We start from the raw sequence: 19,243 nt of genomic DNA on the forward strand, positions 1-19,243 counted from the left end.
CCCATGGCAGAATTGCATCAACATTGTCAAAGAATGTTAGAGTTCTTGCAGGAAGATTTTTCTTTTGAAAAGTAAAAAAAAAAAAAATTCCTTTTTTTTTTAAATAGAAATTTACATATAATATTTGAATTGTGCATTTAGATAATTTAATGGGGGTTTCATTATCCCGATATATTTCAAACAATATGGAAATTTGAATTGTGCATTTGAGTATTTACTTTTTAAGGCAATGATTCTATCAAATTTTTGGCAGTTGCTTTTGATTTTTTGTTTTGTTTTTAAATCCGATATTATTTATTACAACAGCTTTATCTCAAAACAAAACATGCAATTGAGAGGAGTCCGATTCACGTGATTTCGTCGTCTTGTCTTTTTTTCCGGCAAGTACTACTACGAATTTCATGATTTTTAATTAGTTTTTTTATTGTGAGGATTATTTACAAAATACGAAGGAAATAATTTGTGCTTTCTCCCATCCCAACAGAATGCGAGAATATCACCTATAATATTAGAATAAGAATTACATGTTCAAATAAAAAAATACATATGTATATATATTTTTTATGTTAGCACAGCTCTTGTTATTTTAAATTAGTAACATTTATGTTTGTTATTATTAAAAGTATCTTGCAGAAAGATATTAGTGCTAGAGAGATTTGTCTCACATACCTCAAAAAAATTCTGCCACAGGGGTTTTGACTGTGTCTGTCATATTACATATTGTATGTAAAAAAAATTAGGCAAGATTTGTTATTTTTTTAATTCCAAGATCTGTAGGTTCTGGAAAAACGAGTAAGTCAATCCCCTAAATTTCATTCTGATTTAAGAGCTGCAAAAAAAAAAAAAAAAAACTATGCACTTAAATATAGTTTTTATGTGATGTGTCTTTCTATTATACATTTAATAAAAAAACTGATGAAATCCACTAAATTGTAGTCTGTGAAGGGTAAAAAAACTTTCCTTAAATATACTAATTAGAAACATTTTTATAAATCTCACAATTTAAAATTTTTTTCTTATTTTGATTAACTGTTTCTGTTTTAATAAATGAAATATACAATTTTATGCACCCTAATTGAGCAATCACATAAATATGCTACCCATTTCTAAGAATGATTTTTTATTTAAAAAGATTTTTTGCCCCATTTTTAATTAAATAAGAAGACCAAATTCAAAACTAGTTTTAAACAAAAATGAATTCTAAATTTTAAAGAATGAACTCTCTAAAAATGTTTCCTTTTAGTTCTAAATTTAGTTATTTGCAGCAATAGTTAGCAAATACATAATTATAATCATAGCTATTAATGTCTTTTCATTTAAATGTTATTTTAATTTACAACTCAGTATTTAGTTTTTGAACATGACATTGCAGAGTTTTCTTGGTGTCACCTAATTTCAGAAAGCTTGGTTAATCATAAATAGTAATAAGCATATCTGCCAACTCTCCTGGATTTTCCTATAGACTACTGAATTTTGCTAGTTTCTTCTCATCTACTAGTTTTATTAAAATTCTCCTGAATTTAACACATTTTTAGAAAATTTCCTAAAATTGAGTAAGTTTCCTAAACAAAATCCCTATTAAAATAGCATTTTTGTGTGTAAAATATATAGTACATTCTGCAACAATTATCATGAAATTTATATTATTTCGTAAAATTTACTGGATTTTTTTTTCTATCCATGTTGGCAGCTATTAATTAATTCAAAGTACATAGCATTTGATTTTATACTAATTAACCTGTTTATAAAAGTGGCCTTATTGTCAATATAATTTTTAATAATTGGTAGTCAATTTTAAAAAATATGTTTTTTAATATATTAAACTAAGAGTGTTGATGATATTTATTTTCTTAAAAAAGATCCTCAATCACCAATTGGATTAAGTGAGCGTTTTCAGTCTCCAGCTCCTGCTGCTATGTCCAGTGCTCGTAGGAAACTCTTCGCTGCCACAACATCTGTACCAACATCCAATCATGTTGGCAATGATAAATCAAACTCTGTCACTGCTGCCCGAAATGTCACTATAATACTCCAGTGTAAGTAAATAAATGCATTCATCCATTTAAGGATAAGTTTCCATTGGAATGAGCGGAACAAATGAACTCAGTCAATAAATAAATCTATATTTTATCATTATTATATTTGTTATTTTATTGCAAATAAGTTTTGAACCTGTTAGAAAGACAAAATTTTAAATAGCTTATATTTTATCATATTTTATAAAAAAAATAATAACTTATGTAAATTAAATCTTGACAATTTGTCAAATTTTATTTATTTCTCAGTCTTTAACTTAGAGCTTAACTATCAGGTAATTTTAGGAGAAAGAAATGTTTTTATAAATGCCGTTTTGAAAATAAAGAATTAAATAGATTGTTTTTTTTAAATTTGTCAGAAAAAGGGAAAAGTGTATTTTTAATACTAGATGACTCCAGAATTTCTTATACAGTTTTTTTGCTCGCTCCTTGTTCATTAGCTGAGCTAAAGTCAGACCTTCCAACTCTCCTGCTTACGTCTCAAATCTTCACCCTCCTGTCAGAATCTTATTGTGATCTATTTTATGTAATGTAAATAATATATTTTGAAATAAACTTCTTGTAGGAAATGTGAATCAGGTTTAATTTTCAATATTGCGCTACGTCGTAATGCAGAAAAAGTTTCCTGCTTTTTTACTTTCTAAGGTTGGCAGGTCTGTAATGTTATCGTAAACGAACTTTTTTAAGAAAGATCGAAATATCTGTATGAAAAGAGGAACAAATATATCATGTTATTCCTGGAATATATCTGCAAAAATCCAGTTAGGTTTTGCATTATGCGAAGTGGGTGCAATGTGAAATTTTTTTAATAAGCAATACTGACTGGAATAATTTTTAAACGTAGAGAAGATTGTTGAGCTTTAAAGAAATTATGTGGGTGATAAATATTTTTAAATATATTATTTTTTTATCCTACTAAATAAATGCACTGAATTCATAATATTTATAAAACACACTCTTTTTTTTTTTTTTTTCCTCCATGGATTTCTGAAAATTACCTGAAATAATTTAAAAGTTTATTATTTTAGTTTTTATAAATGAACTATTTCTAAATAAAATGAGGAATTATTTTGGTCAGCTGAATAATTTGATATTTTGGATGGCGGATGAATACAGAATAATAATTAAATATTTGGAGTACCAATAAAAGCATGCAATTACAGTAAATGGTAAGGCCAGATGTATATCTGTAATCACATTCTGCTAACTAGTATAACTTCGTAATACAGTTGCACTTTTTAAAATTGTATCTATTTTTTATTTTGAAGTAAAGGCTAAAATTCAATTAACTGATTAATACCTTGCAAAAGCATACTGTTCAAAGCTTTCATTTGATTTCCTTTTGTTATAATTCATAGCTAAAAAAAGTTTAAATCTGCTTGAAAAATGAAGATAAATCTGACAATTATTTGCTAAAACATCATTAAAAAAATCTTTTATTTATGTCCCAATCCTCAAAATGTTTAACTAATATGGCATAAAAATTCATGAAGCTATATTTTCTTTTATATCCCAAAAAATAAACATCCAAGTTTTTTTTTTTATTAAATTGCTGTCTTAATTTCTAAACAAATTTAAAAGTTTTGAAATTTAAATGTTAGTATTATGTGTATTTTTAAGATTTGCTGGAATAATTACCAAATAATGGAAAAACAACTATGGCATAACTTTTAAGTTAACTTTTAAGATTTCGTGAGAACCTATCATTGTATTCTATACATTTTCATCAATTCTTTTTCACATTGCTTTGCGTAAAACTGATACGCTCTTTAAAATTGAATTTAAAAAAAATTTAATTGCTCAATATAGCTGCTGGCCATGTGCTTCATAGTTTAAATTTTCACTTTTTTTAAATGTATTGATAGTGCTACTTTGCATTTTCTAGGCATATGGACTACACCTGCAAAATTGTGGGGTTTTGCGAAAAGATTTTGTTTATTGACTGAGTCTTATACTTTGACAATCAATTGATAAAAATCACTCCACTGTTTAAATTTATGATCTTTAATTGAAAATAACGTTATTAGGATGCACAAATGTTTAATTTGTTGTATAACCTGATTGCTTTTCTGAGCTTAGCAGGGAAAAGAATGTGACAGTTACAGGATAAGGCTAACTTTCTGTTAATATAATCCCTTTAAAAAAGGAGTAAAAAAATATATTTGTTTATGCAGTGCTTATATGTTTTTTATTGTAATTTTTAGCTGTGACTTATGTAATATTTTCTCTTTAGCTGTGACTGATAATGCTGTGACTTATTTAACCAGGAATCCCAATCATGGGATAACATGTGTGCAAGCATTAGCTGGAAACTCAACATCTTCTCAATCTGTGCAACCCAAAACACCTTCAGAAACAATGATTAAGCCTAAGAGAACTGGTTCACTTGCTTTATTTTTCAGAAAGGTTTGCTCCTATTTCTTACTTTTTCTTTTAAAAAAATGCAGACAATGCTTGTTTGGAGTTTTATTTTCAAACAGTTGGTATTTACAACGACATGGTGCATTTTAAAAAATACTTAAAGACTTTCTATTTTTGTTTTTTAACTGCCTCCCTTACCAATTTGTTTGGAGAAAAAAAAGTCAAAATATTTTTTTATTTCATTAATAACTACAAAGAACTAAAACAAAACATAATACACAGGTTCTAAGTTGAAATTTTAATTTTTTTATGTGCAAGAAATATTTAATTTACCACCAGTTTACTCTCCCAAATTATCTCGGTCAAATGAAAAAAGTTAAATATATTAGTTTTTGTATATGTTCACATCTTCATCATCTGAAAAATCGTCTGCATCACTTTGGCTTGCGAACGTCATTTTTTTTACTCCTTTTCTATGTAAATTCATCCACCATCGTCTATACAATTGCACAAAACACGTCTGCAGTCCCACAAATAGCAAAACTCCCAAACAAATATTGACAAACTTTCAATCACAGCAGATTATTATAATTTTTTTTTTTTTTTTTTTTTTTTGCTTCCGGCTGAATAAAAACGTGATAAAACAAAGAGTATTGGCGAATTCTGCTATGCTCGATTTTACTGAGAATAATAAATAAAATATATATATACATACGAGTTAACTCGCGATAATCAGAGAATAGGTTAAAAGCCTTTATGAGTGCTTTTTTTCATTGGAGGTTTTTAAAAAAGTGCTTAATATTTCCTTTTTGAAAATTGGATTTTTTTTCTTTTTATTTACTATGTCTATTTTTGCCATGTATTATGCAAATGGTGTGGTTTTCACATAGTGCTGGCCAACGTTTTCTCAATTTATTCAACCATAATCCATTTCGTCGTACTGTCGGTCTGCAGTGTATCATTTTACGTTGTTTGATGAAATGTTTGCGAGTGTGCTTGTGATCCTGAATGGATGGGTTCTGTGAGATTCTAGCACTCTTGTGTGCAACTCTGCTGCATTTTGCAAGATACTCTCAATTTTGGGCTTTATTTTCCACCCTCTGTAATCGAGCCCGAAAAATCTTCCGATTTTTTTTAATTTTTTTTTTATGGTGGCTAATATAATCAGGAAAAGAGTTCTTTGTTAGAAACTAGGGTTATTTTATCATGATCATGTTAAGTCTTTGAAAATTATTTTGCTTTTTGTTAATGTATTTAGTGAAGTAAAAAAAAAAAAAAAAAAAAAATTTTTTTTTTTTGGTCCTTAAAAACAGGGATGAGATTTTTCCGCTTTTTAGCGGATTTCCGCTATTTTCACTTTCATCTCTTGAATTTCAGCTTTTTTATCAAAAATTCAGATTTTCTAAAAATTTCACTTTTTTTTATAAGTATTCCGTTTTTTCAGAAAATTCACCGATTTTCAAAGAGAAACAGAAAATTCAAACTACATAGCTACCAATCCTTTCTCATTTTTACTTATTTTAGCTATTTTCTCCCCTTTTACACGCAGCAGATAAGATTTTCCGAATTTTTTACCCACCCTTCAGATAAATCTGATTTTCGTAGTTCAAACGACGCTGATTCTGACAAGCCTTTTAGAGGTCCCAAGCCTGGAATCAGCTAATATCTCTATTCTTATTCACACGATTTTAATATCAAACATAGCTTTTCATATTTGCGTGTTGCGATTCTTATTCACGCGATTTGAATATTATACATTGCGATTCTTATTTACGAAATTTAAAAATCCGTTATGTGATTCGTATTTGCACCTTCTTAAAAACCTATGTAGAGATTCGTATTCACGCAAGTTTAAAATTCAATGTCCTGATTTGCTCATGCGGCTTATAATATCAAACATTGATTTTTGTATTTATACGTGATTTTAAAATAAGGCATTGGGATTCGCATTCACGCATTCTAAAAATTATGCATCATAATTCTTATTTATGCAATCTAAAAATTACGCATCATGATTTGTATTTACGCGATCTAAAAATTATGAATCGTGATTTGTATTTACGCGTTTTGAAAATTCTATATCCCAGTTTGTATTTTCTCATTTTGAAAATCGTATATCTAGTTTCATATTCATGTGATTTCAAACTCTATAATTGTTATTTATATTCACGCAATTTTAAGATCAACTATCGTGATTCTTGTAAGAAGTAAATTTTTTTGAAAAATTAGTTACCATAAAGGTGACTGTTTTTCTAACGACGATTATTAGTATATGTAAGTGTTACAACATCAGAGAAACTGGAAGAGAATATATTCAAAACTTACATTCTGTGCTTGCAAAGAAGAAAAAATATGATTTGTCACAAGATGTTTGAAGATGGACTAACTACTAAGTATAGCAAACATAAAAGATATAGCAAACAAAAGCAATCACTTAAAAAGGGATTTAATTTTTTTTTTGGAAAAAGAGTTAATTAACTCATTATCAAAATTTTATTAATAATTGCAGTTATTTATGCTATAAAAAGCAAAATTCTTATCAAATAAAAAACAATTATCTAAACAGTTGCTGATTGCCATGTAATTTTTCAAACTAAAATAACAATTTTTGTATGTTAAGGAGTTACTATATATTTCTACTTTACTGTTATTGATATGTTTCAGAGGGCTCTAGTTAGATTAGACTATAATATGAACATAATGATTCGGTCCATTGTTAAAGTTTTTTTTCCCAATATAATTTAAAAAGTAATATTACTGATATATTTGCTATAAATCACATAACAATATTTATTTAAAGAAATGAAATATTAGTGTATATTCTCAGTAGTTTTAATTTGCTAAACCAGGTAGTTTTTCAAGTAATAATTGTCTCTTATGTGAACTGAGGAAAAATATAATTTCCAGCTTTATTTTTTCAATTGATAATTTATTTTCTCACTAAATGTTAAGTATCAATGTAATCATTTATATAATAATAGATTAGTACACAATTGTATATCAACACATTATTTATTACCTTAAAACTGTCTGGAATTTATTATTAAAGGGTTGCGCTTGCGCAAAATTTACTATCGTGGAAATTCAGCTTTTTTGCCTTTTGCCTAATCTCATCCCTGTAAAAAGTATTTAAAAGGTGCTTATTTTTTTGTTGAAAGATTTGTCTATGTACCCTAAAAGAGATAATTTTTCTGAAGCTTATCATATACTCCTGATAAGTAGTCAAAGTAAAAAACAATAAACAAAATTTCCATTGGTATTGTTTGTATGATTGAAAGCTTTCTTAAATTGTTAGACATTCAGAATGATGTAAAACCTTTTTTATGAATAATTTTAATAAAATTTCACAATGCTTTACTTTCAATATTTTAGGTATACCATTTGGCGGGTGTGAGATTGAAAGACTTGTGTGATAAACTTTCAATTTTGGATGAAGAATTAAGGCGAAAGATTTGGACTTGTTTTGAATATTCTATAATGCAGCATACTGAACTGATGACCGATCGCCATCTGGATCAGTTGCTTATGTGTGCTGTTTATGTTATTTGTAAAGTAAGTAACTTATTTTTTTATGTATGTAATTGCATAGTTACTTTTTCACCTTTGTTTTGCTTTTAGATAAAATATTATTTTCTCTTCTGTTAGTTATTCTTTTTTCAAAACAATTCTCTTTTTCTCAAATTGTGATTCATAAGTGGGTCATTTAATGCCTTTTCCCTATTGAATTGGAACATTTTTCTTATTTTATTGTTTTGTTCTCTCTATTGTTTATTGTTATTGTATTCTATTATTTGCTATTTAGAACGTAAGCCTTTTTTCTTACCTTAATGTACGGGTTTACAACCTGTGGTCCGCATGCGGCCTGCGGGAACTTCTGAACGCAATAAAAAAATTTTTTTAAAAAAAGCATTTTAATTTGGATTTTTTAAACGTTATAAATTTTTTTTCATTCAAATATTTCATTCAAATTCATATTACTCTATAAACTCTTTAAATAATTAAAAGTATTTCATTTGATGCAATTATGTTATTAAGTTTAATGATAAAAACAGAGCTCATTCTAGGCAGAAAAAAGGGCAGGGTGCAAAAGTTTAAAAAAAGGGCAATATTATTCTGAAAAGGCAATAATTTCCTTCTATGTGCTTTACACCTTCTATTAAAAAACATTTTCAATTAGTAAAAGAATATTTTTTTTTTTTACTTTACTAAAAGTTTCAAAGCAATCATATTAATTACTTATTTTTATTAATAAATTAACATATATATCAAGTTGATAGTGGACAAGTGCAACAAGGGGGTGTGATGGCTATTTCTCCTTTCCCATATAAATCTATGTATTGACAGCAATGACAAACTAAATAAAAAGAGTTAAAAATAACAAAAGTTTAAGAAATCCATTGTAGAGATAAAGGAAAAAATAAAGGTTGAGGAAAGAAGAGGCAAAAAGGGTATGGAGTCCATTACATCAGGGCACTAATTTACTTCAGGGGCAACAGGGTGGATTCTTTTGACTAAAAGGGCAGCAGGGTGCTGCGCCCTGTTCACCCTGCCTAGAATGAGCTCTGATAAAAATATTTAGTGCTTAGAACACTATTGTTTATGTAAAAATTATCATATTTGCCGCTAACACGACTAAATATGTGTGCTGCCCTTCGTTAATCAACCTGTTGTGCAAATGGCCCTTCACTCAAGAAGATTGTGCACCCCTACATTATAGTTTTTTTTTTTTTTTTTAGAAGTGGGTAAGTGATATAAGAAGAATGTGAACCTTATTTCTTATTTTATGGATATTTTTTCCTTATTTTTCATTTTTATTATTTGTGTATGCAAGGGTCTGTCCAGGGTAAATTTACTACCGTAAAAAAATTAACTTAAGGAAGAACGGTAATTTCACAAAATATTTTTTAAAAAACAAGTTCTAAGAGTCTCCTCCCCGCCTCTTAAAATTTTGTTTTTGTGTCCCCGTAAAAACCAATGATTCCCGGGTTAAATACACATCTTGACTTTCGATTGAACCCTGCCGTGTATTGCTATTATGACCTAGTAAAAGAATTCGCTTCCCACAGAAAAAAGAGCACTTTTCTTCCCCGCTTAAGCCATATTATGGCAAACTTTTTTTTTACAGAGTGTTTTTTAAAATTAAATAACGAGTCTCTCCCCCTGCAATTTTTACAGGAAGTTAAAATTTGAACTATTATCATACGCATTGTTTTAAATTTATTCTAGCATACATTTATTTGTTTATGAAATATTTTTTCCTCTGTGAAATTTATTTCTGTATGACCCCGTCAAAATGTTCTCTTTTTAGTGCTAGTACTATTAAATTCATGTTTTTATTAAATTTTGATACAATTTTAAGTCCAAAACTTTTGAATAGCAAATTTTTTTTTATAGATGGGGATAAATTTATAGAAATTTACCAGTCTTAAATGATTTTTATTTGTAATAATTATTTTTGAATGCATTTTATTATTTTACCATATTTTTGGTTGATTTTTTAATAAAATTTTTAATTTTCCCAAATTATGTTTAAATTTTCACAAAATAAATGCCTTTTGGTGACCCATAACTATTTTCCCTTTTCTTTATGCATCTATCACAATTTTCATAAAGTGAAACTGAAACCCAAAATTAGGAACTGAAACTAAAATCTGTCTGTCAAAATTCTAATCCAATAATATAATTTCTCAAATTAAATCTAGCCAATCATTGCACATTAAAGGTGTGGCTAATTCATTTCTCTGGTGAGATCCGAACCAAACACAGTATCTTTCTCTGCTAAAACTCATTGCAAACGGGCGTGTAGTCCTATCTCTCTATAATCTTATTATTTTGCCGTAGCGTATATGTTTGTGATGTGGTTAATAAAATCTTAATGTTGAACCTGTAAACCTTCTGATACTTTAAGTGTACCTACTCACCACAATACCATAGCCTCTTAAAAAAAACCTAGACAGACCCAGGCTATGTATTATGTAAAATATATATATTTCCTGAAAGACTGGAATTCTATGAAATATCGAGGCATGTTCTATATAACTGACGTATTTCAAATTTTGCTGATTTCTCATTCTATACAGTGCCTAGGTATTCCATCAAATGCCAGATTCAAAAATTTGCTAGTAATATGAATAAATATGGTATTGTTTTTTAACTAATCAAAACAGAACAAGTAAGAAATAATAAGAAGAATTGAAAGAAGAAATTCATAAAAAAGGGGTTAACATGCAATCGTCCAAAAACTTTTTCCTTTTGCACCTTAGATTATGAATAAATATTTTTTTTAAATCATATTTATGAAAATATCAAGTTTACTGTATTTATTTAGTTAAACTGTTGTTTTGTTGAAGAACACAGAAGCAATGCCAGCAAATAAAGAGTTTATTAAAATACAACTTGAGGAAATAACATCTTGCACACACAGTGCTATGCAAAAGAAAAATACATCTTAATCAGTCATCATGGCTTATGATGCGTATTAGGTATTTCACTGTCAACAATGAAGTTAAATTATTAAGAAAAATGAATAAATAATAATGTGATTTGGTGATAGTTTTTATCACATTACACAGCAAAGTAATTTAATTTTGAATTAAATTCGTGTTTGCTTTTTAATCATTTATGCTTATTATGGCAATGTATTTTTTGTGCTCTTTAGTATTAAAATCCCAACTTTAATTTATAGGTTACAAAAGAAGATAGAAGTTTTCAAGAAATTATGAAACATTATAGGTTACAACCACAAGCTGCTAGTCATGTAAGTCTATTGTATTATATTTTCCTATCATATTACTGATATCAAAAATATTATTTGTGTTAAAATGGTCTGCAACTTCACTTTGTTGTTCTAGATCAGTGGTTTCCAACTGGCAGCCCGGGGTCTCTAAAAACTCTATATCTATTTAAAATACTTTTCTCTTTAATAAAGACTTAATTTCTTCGTTTCTGTGAAATTTATCATACCAACGGTGCAAAAAAAAATTATTCCTCAGGTTTTGCATCCAAGAAAATATTTATTCAAATGCAAAAATAATCCTGTTTGTTGCTCTTTTTTATTTAATTTTTTCATATTTTGTGAATATAATTTAGCATGTGTGTATCAGAAATTTTCTCGAAGAAATTCTCCGATTTAACTTTTTGAAACCACTCATAAATATTAATATTTTTGAACGAAAATATTTACACACACATTTGTAAATTTGAAATTTGTAAATATCTATTTTCTGGTGGTTGCAGCAGACAAACCTCAATTTCATCATTGAACATTTTGTGTGCTACTATGTAAGTTGTAATACCAACCTTTTTAAAGTTTTATATCTTAACAATTAGATATCTGTTGCACATTAATTGTTTAATACATAGACGCACATCCAAGTTATTGTAGCCCGAATTTTTTGTTATGCAATTAAATATTTTTAAAAATCTACTTCTTATTTTAATTTGTAATTCAATAATTTTGTTTTGTACAACTTTGTAAAAATCTGATAGTAATATTTAATGTTCCTTCAAATATAAAAGAGTCCTGCATAAAATTTTGATAAAGTTGCGGCCCTCCATTTGATTTGTGTTTTTAATTGTGGCCCCCGGCCTCATGTAAGTTGGAAACCCTGTTCTAGATTATCAGGAAAGTTTTTTTAATACTTTAAGGAAAAACCCTATTTTATGTCTTTACAATTATTTTTATTTCTGAAATATAAGATTGTTTTACAGAAATTGTTAGCATGCTGTAAAGCGTGTTGGACAGATTTTAAATTCATATTTTTGTAAAATTTTAAGTATATGCTTTTGCTATTTTTTTGGGCATCATAATTTTTTTTTTTTTTTTTTACATTTTATAATCGTTTTTGAACAGCCCACCCAATTTTTTTTTGGTTTATGACTACTAATATTCAACTCCGTCACCTTGTTATTTTGAACCAAAAGACAAGAAAACTCCTGGATCATGTACTCTGGAAAAATTTGTCTTCGTGAAAGACTTTTTGATGGAATTAACCAGGGTTCGCCAAGTGGGCCCACTTTGAAAAAACCCGCCCGGGTTTTATTGGGTGGGCCCACCTTGAAAAAACCCACTTGGAACGATAAGTGGGTTTTTTCAAAAAAAATTTTTTTTTTTTTACTAAAACTTATTGTTTTGCATTTACTTTTATATAATTTATTGTGCAGCATAAATTTGTCAAATAGAGTTGCATGATTTATGTGATTAAGTTTTTAATATTAGTAAAAGAAACTCGAATCTTCATATAGTTTTATAGTAGGTACTATTGAAAACTTTAAATGGGTTTTTTCAAAAAGTAATATTTTAATGATATTAAATCAAATTATAATTTAAATAATGTAGTCTGAAAAGATCAATTTTTCGAATATAATTGCATGTTTTATATATTAATAAACAAGTTATTATTATTAATTCATATGTTTAAAAAAATTTAAAAGAAACAATTTTTTTCTTTTTTTACCAAGTGATACATTAACAAATTTAAACAGTTTTATTTTCTGGCTTTAAAAAAAAAAGAAGCTGAAACTTTTTATAAGAGAATTTTTTAAAATTATTTATTTAAAAATGAAATCATTTTCCTAGGGTTAATTCTTTGAAAACAAATGGGACAAGTAACTGATACTCTTTATAATTATACGTAGTTTTAATTTCACTTTCTATTAATCTTATATAATTATACGTAGTTTTAATTTCACTTTCTATTAATCTTATTATAAAAGCATGTAAGACCATTAAATATTTATTTCAGTTTTTTATTTAACTCAAGTCAGATGAAATTTTAGTTTTTACTGATTATAAATATTTACAGATTATAAATATTTACAGATTATAATTTTATAATAGATAATATCCATATGTTTAATAAATATAGTAAATAAATGCGTGTGAGAACAAAAAGATTAATAAACTTGTGTCTTTTATATTACTGCATTTATATTTTATAATTCTTGAGTTAAAAAATTATGAAGCATAATGTACTTAACAATAAAGAAGATTCAAATATGTGATAATAGTGATAATGCATTATTTAAACTTAATATAGAATACATATAACCAGGGTTCCCCAAGTGGGCCCACTTTGAAAAAACCCACTTGGTGGTTTTTTTTTCGCAAATTTTTTTTTTTAAATTTGGTTCAAAAAGAAGTATCTCCTAATACTATCATTGGACACATCGTTGAAGTTAACAAATATTTTAGAAATGTGCATCAAGCACATGGATAGGCAAATGAAAAAAACTGCTTGATGACCCAATGACCAAATCATACTAGGTGGAATTCATATTGCAAGCGCGTAAAAACTTTTGCCAATAATTACCATAAATATGAAGAGATTGCTCTTGAACATCAAAATGAATTTAATAATAATATGTCAAAAATATCAAATAATGTTGGGCTTTACCAATAAACTATCAATTGAGAAAAATAGATATCAATAGTTTCTGAAGCTCTAAAAAATCTTCAATCAGAAAACATTTCAATTTCAGAAGCTGTTGAAATATGAATTAACTTACTATTGAATTAGAACCCCATAAACATTTTGTAAAAAGATTCAATCAGGCTGTTCGGCCACATCATTTATTAGCATATGCATCCTGGATCCCGAAACAAGGGGACAATTTTTAAATGAGGAGCAGGACCAATTAGCAGAAAACTGTCTTTCTAAGCACCATCCAGAATTTCTGCCACGTTTTATGGCATTCAAAATTTCCGATCCTGAATACTTTCTAAAATCAATAATGCTTGACACTGTTATTCAACAGTTTTCATCAAAAAATAGTGGAAAATTATGGCAAAAAAAACTAAATAAGTAAATAAATAAAATTCCTAGCTTCCACAAAATTTCTGTCAATTCTTTTTTTTTTCTTTTGCAATCAACACCAGCATCCTCTGTCTCTATCGAAAGACACTTTTCAACTTTCGGTTTGGTGCAGAGTAAACTTCGAAATAGATTAGGAATAGATAAAGTTACAAAACTCATAAAAGTGTATCACCATCTAAGAGAGAAATGTAGACACTTTGAATCTGTTGTATGATAATAATAATAAAAAAGGAAAAAATGGACCTTTTTTCAAAGTTAACTCCTAACATCTGCTGACAATTTTTAACTATTTGGAAAAAGTTTATCACAATTAAAAAACAATTAAAAATTAAAATATTACTTTTAAGATTTTTTAAATATTATTTTTAAGATTTCATTTGAATACAATTTATTTTATTTCTTTTAATCATGTTTAAAAATATTGAAAGCAAACAAAAAAAATTTCCATTAAGTGATACATTAAACAACAATAAACAAATTTAAAGTTTATTTTCTGATTTTAAAAAAATAAGGTATAACTTTTTATCTATGCTTTTTTATAATTTTAAGATTAATTTGTTTTTTGAAACTATAAAGTTAAAATGTATCTAAAAATGCATATATTTATCTAAATATTTGAAAAAAGGGACAAGTAACTGATACTCTTTATAATTATACATAATTTTAATTTCACTTTCCATTAATCATATTGTAGAAACATGGAAGACCATTAAATATTTATTCCAGTTTAATTTTATTACAGGTAAAAGTCAGATAAAATTTTAGTGCTTACTTATACAACACTATTTAATAAATAAAAATATTTCACAGTAAAATTTATGAGCACTAAATGAAAAAACCCACTTTCCCCGGGTTTTTTCAAATAAAACCCAATTTTCCCCGGGTTTTTTCAATAAAACCCAGGCGGGTTGGGTTTTTTCAAAAATCCCCGGGTTTTTTCAAACCCTGGAATTAACCCACGTTAACATTACATGAAGAAGAAAACCTTCCTTGGTTAGCCTGACGTCAAGGGGACTCTAACCCATAATCCGTTTACTACTGAGGATATTGTAGGTGGTGCAAACAGGATGCAGAATTTGTATCGGCCAGCCATTGCTGGGATTCGAACCTGGTTCACTTTAATGGAAGGAGAACGCTCTCTCCCCTGAGCCATCACGGCTCTTGGGCATCATAGTTACAATAAATGCATTTTGTATTGCTTAAATATTTTATGTCATATGTGTAATTTAAAGGATGTTTATAGGTGATTGATTGTCACTCTCTGTATGTGTGAATTTACAATTAATGTGTGCATCATTTTTTGTTTAGGTTTACAGAAGTGTTCTTTTAGCTAACAAAAGTAATAAAAAGCGACGAACTTCAGGCAGTAGTGACAATAGCAAAGACGAGTCCGGTTCGAATTCTCCAGTGCCGTCTGAAAACTCTAAAAATGACACTAGTGAAGACAAAGGTGCCTTTTCTACTTTTATTTCTGTAAAATCTTTCAGAAATAGTAATATTTTTATAAAATAAAATTAATTATTTTTTTTCCTTAAATATCATTGCAATAGTTGAATTTTTTCCCCTGTAATTTATTTGTTTCAAAATGCAAGTTTTGGAGTGCATTTTAAGAGGTCGCTATACCACCAAATTCAGGGTTGCCACTCCATGGTGAAAACCGTAAAAATACTGGGAATTTAAAAATCGCCTAAAATAACAGGGAACTTTGAGTTTTTCTTTAGAAACTCGGAAAATACAGGAAATTTTGTTACTTATTTTCTTATATTAAAAAATTGTAACCACTCAAAATGCAGTCTATGTGATAATTAAGGATGATATTTTAGCTATATTAAATTAGTTCGTTTACTACAGCATTATTTGTTTTAAGTATGTTCAGCTGTTTCTTTTATCTCCTAGTGTTTTCAGCGATTAAAACTTATATAGTTAACCCAATACAGCTCATACAAGAGTGCAATAATTGTGTTTTCCCTCTTGTGCATAATATGTAGAGGGAAAACACAGGGAATTTTTTTCCCGGATTTGAGTGGCAACCCTGAAATTTCTTTACGGCTGTATAAGTAATTCAAAATTTAACATATTGAAAAAAATGAGAAAATAAAGTCAAGTAAACCTAGAGTAAGCAATGAAGTTTCAAATGTTGAAATGCAGACTAGTTATTCTGTCGTAATTTGTTTGCATTTTGTTATATAAAAAAATAATATTTCAAACACATAAAATTCCATGGTTTACTGTAGGTCAGGGGTGGCGAACCTTTATGCACCAACGTGCCATTTTTTCTAAAAAATTTTTTTTTATTTGGTCATAGACGTGCCGTCAAACAATTTTGACTTCGTGATTATTGAGAAAATAATAACACTAAATACTATCAACTCAAAACTCTTAATTTACTATGAAAAAGAATACATTTCGCAATGTCTCAGTTACACGCGTAATTCTACGTAATGTAACATCAGTGTGACTTCTGTTGTTGCAGATTAGATGACAAATAACTTACATTAGGTTGTAAGATGTTGTTTTAAGCAGGACTGTTGATTATTTTGCTAGTTATTTATTGTTAGCTTGTTCTTTATGGTAATTAATTGTTTTTTGGTATTAATTGTAATTTTTTTGTTAATAATTGTTTATTTAATTTATGTTTGTTTTTGTGAATTTTAATTTAATTGGTAAATTGCTTCACAGTGAACTTCGTGATCGGTGCCGTGACCAAAATATTATATGGCGTGCCATTGGTTTGCCATCCCTGCTCTAGGTTAACTAACTTCATTTTTACAATACGTTTAATTTTAAAATGTTAATAGGGTGAAGGAGAATTTGCCATGAAAAGTTTTATCTAATTTTACAACATCCTCTGAATTGATACTATGGTATACTATTGTGCAATGAGACCTTTTAATCCTATGACCAGTCTTATAAAACCACAATTTTTTATCCTTTTAATTAATTGTTTAAAAGTCCTTGAGATGCCTAGCAATCCTCTGAAATAAGCAACATATTCACTGCACTTTTGAGAGTATTGGAACACAATAAAATTATTTGATTAAGGAAGTTATTTAATTATTGTTTGATTATGTGATTACATATTTTAAATAAATATTGATATAAAGAGTATCAACTCATTTATATATGTATATTGGTATTTAACTATTATAATTTGTTCGGTACTCTTTTTACCAAAATTATCTTCGGGACTCTGAATAAAGTAAATTTGAAATTATAAATATGCAGCATATTTTAATGCTGTTTTGCCTCAGTTATGCTTAAGTACAGCTAATTATACTTTTTGTTTGTTTGTTTTTTTAGAAGTAATCTGATTTATGTTTATTGTTGCCAAAAAAAAATCTAGATATTTCTTTGGTCAACTTGATAACTTATGTTGATGCATTGAAAATTGTTTTGTCCGCTCAGAGTCCAATATAAGGAGAGACAACTCTATTTGTTTCTATAAAGTGAACAAATTAAGTTTTATTTCTCACCCATTAAATAACCTTTTTATAATTAGTTTAATTTTTATTTTAGAATCAAAAAGGACGGAACACCTCAGCACTATTCGCTCGTCTAGCACTTTGCCGGTGCCTCACCCGGGAAGTCAACCGCCCACACCCACAAAACTTGCTGGAACGGGTACTCATTTTGAGTTTGAAGAAAGAGGAGATTTAATAAAGTTCTACAATAAGGTGATAATTTTATTTTGTGTGCAAACAGAGATGATTGTGCTCCGGAAAAATCCGGATTTTTCTTTAACCGCTATCCGGAGCTCCAAGGTCCAGAAATTTCAACTTATGTTTCATTGCAGGTTATGTTAAGAACGTATATTTTTCCGAAACTTAAATTTTTCCTGGCAAACGATATTTTTACGAAAGACTTTTTCATTCTTTGTTGGCAAGCTGCTAGCAATATAAACAGATCCGGTTTTAGTCAATTGTTTATTTATACTATTACTAGTGTGTGCAAAGGTATGACGACTGTGCCTGATGAATATTGAATCAAACATGCTATTGATTTTAAGATGAAGCAATTTCATGTTTTGAAAATAGCAATGGTTTCAGTTTACAAAGACTAATTTTTTGAAATGCATGATTAAATGACGATTTTACTCAAGAAATTTTCAGGATTTTTACTTAGGCTCACAGTTACCCCTGTGTAAATGTCTTGGTAGGACCTCCACAAATTGTAATTCAAGAAATTGTCAAATAAATTAACTGTCTGTTTTAGGTGAGAATGTTTTTCCTGATTTGAAATCATTCTATTATTTATCCATTTAAAAATTCTTTATTTTTCCACATCAATCTGTTGCTTGTCAACAGTTATAGTTGTTAGTTATTTAGAATGAATTTTTTTACATAATAATTATATCAGACTCAAGCTTCTAAGATCACTTAAGGGAGATATTTTGCATCAAACGTTAAATGAAAGTTGATAGTTCAAAACCATTTTAAAAATTGATTGCTTGAGTAAAAGTAATCAGATTCATAAACGTAGTAAATATTAATTTTTTAAGGTATATCTCTAAATTTTTATTTTATTTTGTTAAGTGATTAAGTTTTCCATATTGCTTTTTATCTTAGATATTTTAACATATTTCATCTTATTTTAGGTCTATGTGCCAAGAATTCAAAGGTTTGCTTACAAGTTTTCTCAAACGAACAACGGGGTTTGTAAATTTTTATATATTTTAATTTCTTTTTTTAAAAAATAAAACTGAATGAATGGCAAGGGTACTGGTTGTTTCCAAGTTGAATGATTTTTTATCTTATAAATTACAGGGACCTCAGACCTTTTTTTCCCTACTTACTTTATTTTTTTATTTTTAAAAATCATCTGTCATTTCTGATAAGTGCGTAATTTTTTTTTTTTTTTTTTTCAAAAGTGAGATTTTTTTCCTTCACCATGTCAATTTTCACCATGAATTATGCAAAAGCGTGCTTTTCACATCGTTCAACGTTTTCACAATTCACCACAAGCTATTTCGGCGTACCGTCAGTCCATAGCGTATGAAAGCACCAATCATTTGTATTTTCGCCTGCATTTTGC

General features: G+C 28.0%; 1 protein-coding gene across 1 annotated transcript in view; it reads left to right on the plus strand.

The window, feature by feature from the left end:
• Nucleotides 1-19,243, plus strand: part of LOC107454693 (retinoblastoma-like protein 1) — a 64,529-nt gene that overhangs the window by 35,123 nt on the left and 10,163 nt on the right. The window contains exons 17-23 of the mRNA XM_043052517.3: nucleotides 1,860-2,036; nucleotides 4,270-4,442; nucleotides 7,770-7,949; nucleotides 11,083-11,154; nucleotides 15,521-15,662; nucleotides 17,729-17,886; nucleotides 18,807-18,863. Coding sequence (XP_042908451.2) covers nucleotides 1,860-2,036; nucleotides 4,270-4,442; nucleotides 7,770-7,949; nucleotides 11,083-11,154; nucleotides 15,521-15,662; nucleotides 17,729-17,886; nucleotides 18,807-18,863 — 959 coding nt within the window. The remainder of the gene's footprint in view (nucleotides 1-1,859; nucleotides 2,037-4,269; nucleotides 4,443-7,769; nucleotides 7,950-11,082; nucleotides 11,155-15,520; nucleotides 15,663-17,728; nucleotides 17,887-18,806; nucleotides 18,864-19,243) is intronic.

The sequence above is a fragment of the Parasteatoda tepidariorum genome, chromosome 1 (assembly GCF_982258835.1).
Source record: "Parasteatoda tepidariorum strain Cologne lab strain chromosome 1, Ptep-v5.0, whole genome shotgun sequence".
In the NCBI taxonomy this organism is placed as follows: domain Eukaryota; kingdom Metazoa; phylum Arthropoda; class Arachnida; order Araneae; family Theridiidae; genus Parasteatoda; species Parasteatoda tepidariorum.